This window comes from Dipteris shenzhenensis, chromosome 8 (assembly GCF_047967505.1).
Source record: "Dipteris shenzhenensis isolate YYH24624 ecotype China chromosome 8, Dip_SZ_1.0, whole genome shotgun sequence".
Classification (NCBI taxonomy): domain Eukaryota; kingdom Viridiplantae; phylum Streptophyta; class Polypodiopsida; order Gleicheniales; family Dipteridaceae; genus Dipteris; species Dipteris shenzhenensis.
This window is the reverse complement of record NC_141603.1, coordinates 57,248,933-57,253,316: the sequence shown is the minus strand read 5'-3', so window position 1 is coordinate 57,253,316 and position 4,384 is coordinate 57,248,933. Positions and strand designations below refer to the sequence as shown.

At 46.3% G+C, this 4,384-nt stretch overlaps 1 protein-coding gene across 1 annotated transcript; it reads left to right on the top strand.

The window, feature by feature from the left end:
* The first annotated feature begins 1,973 nt into the window (after positions 1–1,973).
* On the top strand, positions 1,974–3,860 carry LOC147899734 (serine/threonine-protein kinase UCNL-like). The gene is made up of 2 exons (XM_087378548.1): positions 1,974–2,538; positions 2,697–3,860. The coding sequence occupies exons 1-2, from the start codon at positions 2,120–2,122 to the stop codon at positions 3,700–3,702; spliced, it is 1,425 nt and encodes a 474-aa protein (XP_087234674.1). The 5' UTR covers positions 1,974–2,119; the 3' UTR covers positions 3,703–3,860.
* The last annotated feature ends 524 nt before the right edge of the window (positions 3,861–4,384 follow it).

The window sequence follows — 4,384 nt, the reverse complement described above, 5'->3', positions numbered from 1 at the left end:
TCCAGCCTAACGAAACACACTAAATATATTTTAAGGTAGTGATTTTGAAATGGCTTGTAAAAGGAATGGAATTGGGTGTATGTTGTGTAGGCCTTATTGGGAGAGGGAACACGAACAGAAGGGCCACCAAAACGAGGGTACTTTTTGGGGTGGTGTGCTGTTGCATGGGAAAATTAAAAGAATATAACAACAAAGCCCAAAAAAAAAGGGGGAAAATAGGAAAAAGGAAAAAGAAAAGGCATACCCAATGCTCGAAAAAAACATTTTTAAAAGCCATTAATTTAAGGACAATCCTAAAGCTTAACCAAGATTGTAACTTAAAAATTTCCCGAAAATCATATAAATACCAGCATTTTCAAATAAAACACGTAGGTCATGTCCCCTGAAAATTAAAGCGAGCCTCTAATCCCAACCTTGATGTCTGAATTTTAACGAGAAAAATACACTACAAGCCCATTTTGGTGAGCACTCAGCGTGCCAAGAGGGTGAGTGAGGATGACGTGGTGTGAGAAGAGATGGTGAGGTGCACGTGAGTGACCAAGGAAGTAAGCTTGGTTGGTGAAGAAACTAAGTAAGAAGGTCGAAGTTACTAACTACCTTAGAAAGATGTAAAGGACTGAGTAACTAAGCAAGCACCTAATTAAACTGTGACGAGAAACTAGCACAAACGAACTAACTTAACCGCTCGTCCGACAGTTGTCATTTTGTAAAATTTATATTCTGAATTCTCGAAATTTGGGTGCTGCAAATATTATAGGTGAGCTTATAATTTTATTGGGCTTTTACTTTTTGTGTGCCAACCTCTCCCTTCTTCTTCTTCTTCTTCTTGTTGATCGCCATAGCCAAGCTTGCACAGCACAAGGTTGGCTATGGCTAATACAAGCTTGGCTATGGCTGCCTGCTGCATGCATGCCCATCCGTCTCTCTCCCTTCCTCTGGCTATGGCGCCTTCTTCTTTACCATCTCATCATCTCCTACACGCCTCCTCGCGTTCTCCCTTCCTTACTTAACCCCCTTCCTCTTCCCTTCCTTCTCACGACTCTCTCCTTCCCACCCGCCTCCTTGCTGTCCTTTCACTCCGTTCTTTGCTTCTGCCTTCCCACCCCGTTCCTTGTAATTCTTCTCTTACTCCACAGTTATCTACCCAATTCCCCCCTTATAGTCCCCGTCTCCCCGTCGCCCTGCTCGCTGCTTAATGACCGGACAGCTGGGGAGCAACTTGGAAGATGACAGTAGTAGCCGTGGTAGAACTCGAGGGCGCTAAAAGATAATGGTAAACCGTAAACTTCACGGCCGGTCAATCTTTCGTCTTGAGTCGAACAGTTCCGTGCAAGCTGTTATTGTTCTCCAATAATGGGCAATTATCCTGTGCAGAGCAACAAGCATGGCGCATCCCTTGGCCTTCAAGTTTCGGCAATCGGCAGTTCTCTTCATCTGGACTTGGCCGTTTGGCTTGGCCTCGCTCGCTCTGATCTCTAGCTTCTGAGCGCGACTGATCTGGAGGACCACACCAGCTAGCTTCTGAGCGAGACTCTCTCTGATCACACCTTGCCTCCCTTATTGCTGCTGCTGGGAAGTACGAGACGCTCGATAGCCCACGTGGAGGGTGCGGCTGGCCGCTGTAATACAATCTTCAAAGGGGCGATTGTGCAAGATGGATCATGCATGCACAAATTGCTAGACCAATTTTGAAACTTGTAGCCTCTGACATCTCAGGCCGTTCATAGTACATACGCAAGCGGACCTAAACTGAAATGCTAGGAAGGAAGAGAAACATCAACGTCGACCGTGTGATTTGTCTGAAACATGTACTCCGTCACGGGCTTCTGAGTCCTGATCAAGTTCTGTTCTCAAAATCAATCTTTTCTGTTCAGTCTGACGTACCTCCGGCTCTTACTGCTACAGTTGACTGGCTTCTAAATAAGCTGTTGGTACAGCTCTTCGTGCTCGGAGCAGCTCCAGTACCACCGCCGCATAATTTGAGCACCGTGCTGACGGATTTGTTTGTGTTCCTGAATCCTGCTGATCTCAACGCCATGGCAATCATCCCGAAGACCTGATCACTGGAAACGAGCCACGGGAATCTTACCCGGCTTTTTGCTTTGGTTTCAAAGCCAAGATGCCTCCACATGCACTAGGAGTAGATGTTCCCCCTCTGCTCTTCCAGGCGAGACCGCTAGAGCAAAGGGAACACTGCGGCAGCGAATGCAATGCTATGAATATTCACGATTTCAGACCCATTGACACACTTGGTCGTGGCAACATGGGAACTGTAGTTTTGGTAGTGTCGAAGCACTCAAACACGCCATTCGCCATCAAGATAATGAGAAAGGATGCAAGAAAAGAGCAACGGTTGCAGCGTACGGACATCGAGAGGGACATCTTGTCTGTGCTCCACCACCCCTTTCTCCAAACGCTTCATGCTCATTTCGAGTCGGAGAAGCACGCTTTGCTGGTCATAGATTTTTGTTCGGGCGGTGACCTGAACGTGCTCAGACAGAGGCAACCGGAGAAGAGATTCTCCGAGACGGCAACGCGGTAAGCTTTTACCTTATCTCGTCGGCTCAGTCTGAGTTTCTGAGCTTCGAAATAGGTTTTCTTTCTTTCCGTGTCCAATTTAGAAGTCTTGAAGTTGTAGTTATGTCTAGTGCTTAGCTAACGGAATAAAAGTTATGTGCACATCCGCTGGTGGGCAGGTTTTACGCTGCGGAAGTACTGGCTGCATTGGAGCATCTCCACAAACTTGGGATTGTGTACCGTGACTTGAAACCAGAAAATATTCTGATTCGAGAGAACGGCCATATAATGCTTACAGACTTCGACCTCTCCCTGAGACTGGTTTCACGAGAAACGACGCCCAGTAGGTCAGAGAAGTCCGTCGAGGTGGTCCACAGGAAAAGGAAATCTAGACATCGGGTCCAAAATCTTGCTTGCTTCCGGTCTTGTATGCCAGAGAAGAGACCAAAACCTAATCTGACTCTTTCTCAAAGAAGTGGAGTTATCACTCCCCTCGACACTAAGATAGCGGACACTCGTGGTAAATCTTCAGGCACCATCTGTTTTGTGGGAACAGAAGAGTATGTTGCACCGGAAATTCTACGCGGTGCTGGGCATGGTTTTGCAGTAGATTGGTGGACTTTTGGGGTTTTCCTTTACGAATTAATTTACGGTACCACACCGTTTAAAGGACGAAGCCAGAAAGAGACCTTCCACAATATAATGCAGAAGGACCCCGAGTTTCCAGGCTACGAGTCTCCGCTCAAGGATTTGATTCAGCGGCTCTTGGCAAAAGAACCATCACGACGACTAGGGTGCCTTACAGGAGCAGAGGAGATTAAATGCCACAAATATTTTGAAGGTCTTAAATGGGAGTCACTGGAAGACGTCTGCCGACCTCCATTCATCCCTCCACCGTTTTCGCTGTCGGAATTCGAAGAGAAGGCAAAACGGAAGAGACTGCTAGGTAAGCCAAATGCCTGGTCTGGGGGCGAGCGTAAGGCTTCTCACCGAGGTTCGGGTGGGAGCGGCGAGGGTGGAGATGTGCAGGAGGATGAATCGCTGGAGGAAATTTTCATTCCCAGAAAGCTGGTAAATGCCGAGGCGAACTCAGAAGAAGCGATCCGTGGTGTCCAGTTCATTCGGGACAGAGAAAGATCTGCATCGCGAAGCGAGAACTGTAACTCAGAGCTTCAGCGCAGATGATAAATGCTGCGAGTCCCTGTGACTCATATTACTGACTCAACCCTTTACTAATGACCGGGAAATACTGAAGATCAAACTTCGAAGGTTGTATAACTTCTCATGTAAATATGTAATGTACAAAATTCCCGGTCGAGACGTGACCGTGTCTTTTGCATGTTTCCGAGCTCCCAGCGTGCAGTGCTTAAATTTGCTGAGCAGATTGAGCTTCATTAGAATTTTGGGCTTCATATGACTCCCAAGAATTTCACCAGCGCAGCATTCATGAAGCTCAAGCAATTCTCCAAGACTTCAACATATAATGTACATACATATAGTTAGTAGTTAAAATTTATCTACTATACTACTAATATGTATCCCAAATAATGTGAGTCTGCCTGCTCTAGAATCTGGAGGGCCTGGCATTAGTCTCGGCTGTGCAATTGTCATCTTCAGCTTAAAATGGATTTGTACGGAGTGTCATCTTCATTTTGAAGCTTAAATTTTTTTCAAAGACTTCACTGAATTTTTTATGAAGCCTAGAGGTGTGCAGCAAATTTAAGCACTGCTCCCACCTACGTGCTACGTAGGGGAGCACAAATGTCATATGAGTAACACTCCATTTGTTTATAGAGCTGAGCACGCAAATATTTTTTGCGAGTGTGAGGGGGTTTCGTTCATTCCCTCATAATAGCTGCATGGGGTT